Source organism: Poecilia latipinna, unplaced genomic scaffold, assembly GCF_001443285.1.
Source record: "Poecilia latipinna isolate Pla-1442-1.1 unplaced genomic scaffold, P_latipinna-1.0 Scaffold1276, whole genome shotgun sequence".
In the NCBI taxonomy this organism is placed as follows: Eukaryota; Metazoa; Chordata; class Actinopteri; order Cyprinodontiformes; family Poeciliidae; genus Poecilia; species Poecilia latipinna.
The window spans coordinates 130,747-132,273 of NW_015113892.1; the positions used below are offsets into that span (position 1 = coordinate 130,747).

General features: G+C 51.7%; 1 protein-coding gene across 3 annotated transcripts in view; it reads right to left on the reverse strand.

Moving 5' to 3' along the window:
* Positions 1-1,527, reverse strand: part of aars2 (alanyl-tRNA synthetase 2, mitochondrial (putative)) — a 19,706-nt gene that overhangs the window by 5,035 nt on the left and 13,144 nt on the right. For all 3 annotated transcript variants that reach the window (XR_001427724.1, XM_015054746.1, XM_015054747.1), the window contains exons 14-16: positions 475-615; positions 269-406; positions 101-204 (exon numbers count right to left, since the gene is read on the reverse strand). Coding sequence is in view for 2 of the 3 variants with exons in the window: in XM_015054746.1 (XP_014910232.1) it covers positions 101-204; positions 269-406; positions 475-615 (383 nt within the window). In the remaining variant the exon portion in view is untranslated. The remainder of the gene's footprint in view (positions 1-100; positions 205-268; positions 407-474; positions 616-1,527) is intronic.

The window sequence follows — 1,527 nt, forward strand, 5'->3', positions numbered from 1 at the left end:
AGAGGGGCATGTGGGGAGGAAGCAGGTGGGGAGGTGGCAGGAGGAGAGGGGCATGTGGGGAGGAAGCAGGTGGGGAGGGGGCAGGTGGGTTCTGTCTTACGTCCCGCAGCATAGCTCCACAGACGTCTCTCTGTCCGTCCCGCCGTCCAGCAGCTCAGAGACTGGGACACCCAGCGAAACGACGCGGACCGGGTCCGGATACACCTGCAGGGGGTGGAGCATCAGAACCCAGGACAGCAGGTGGGACCAGGACGACGTCTCTCCTCACCTCGTCCACCGTCCTCAGGCCCTGGATGGCTCCGGCGAGCCGCAGAGGGACCTCCAGGGTGTGGACGTCCTGATTGGCAGAGATGACGTCACGAATGCACCTGTCCACCTGCTGCAGCTGGACGGAGCTCAGCGGACCCTGAGGAGAAGCAACAGAACCTTCAGAACCGGCAGACCCCGTTGGCGGGCTGTCGATCGGGTCAGAACCTTCACGCTGAAGTCGAAGCGCAGGCGGTCGGCCGAGATGCGAGAACCTCTCTGCTGGACGGACCGACCCAGAACCGACCGCAGGGCGAAGTTCAGGATGTGGGTCGCCGTGTGCTTCACCATGCAGGACAGCCGGTGGGCCTGGGGACCGGATCGGAACCAGAACCGGGTCGGAGAAAACAGAGACTATTACAGAGGACAGAGACACCAAACCAAACCGAACCAGAGCAGAACCAGGACGGGTCGATAACAGGATCAGCTTTCTCTGGTGTTTCCTGGCATATTGTGAAGACTGTTAGGCGTCAGCAGCTGTTCTGGTTCTGGTCGGGCTACCTCATCAGCGATGAAACAGCTCTGGCTCCGAGTCAAATCAAGTTTCAACACTTGTGGATTTTAGCAAAAGTGAAATCTGAAGGTCCTGAAGGACTAGGATTGGGATTGAGGTTACCCTGATGCAGAGGCAGCAGGAAGCCGACCATATAAGGCCCGTTGGCTTCCTGTTTCACATCTAACAGACTTTAATATTCTTTTAACAACTTATAAAGTTTTAAATGGGCTAGCTGCTCCGTTTCTTCAGGATCTTTTGAAACTTCATTCTGTGTCCAGAACTTTCAGGTCCAATAATCCCTTGGACCGGGTTTCCTCCATTGCTGCTCCTAATCTCTGGAATAATCTTCCTTTCCAGATTAGATCTGCCCAGATTGGATCATTTTAAATCGCTCCTTAAAACTCATTTTTATTCTCTGACATTTAACAGAAGCCTGATACTGCAGCTCGTCTGTTTTAGCTTATTATGACACACATATTTTGTATCAAGGTTTCCCCCCAGTGTATTATAAGCCTGGCGGGCTGCCATGGTTTACATCCTCCCTCCCCCACCAGGCTTAGCATTGTTTGTTTTTATTAAAAAGAATTTTATATATATTTTTTTTTAAATAAGTCAGACTGTAAGCGTCTCTTCTGCAGTGAGCATTTCACCGGCACGCAGAATTATTCCTGAAAGAACGATGGGTTTATAGTTTCTATAGTTTTAATAGTTGATACATGGAACAG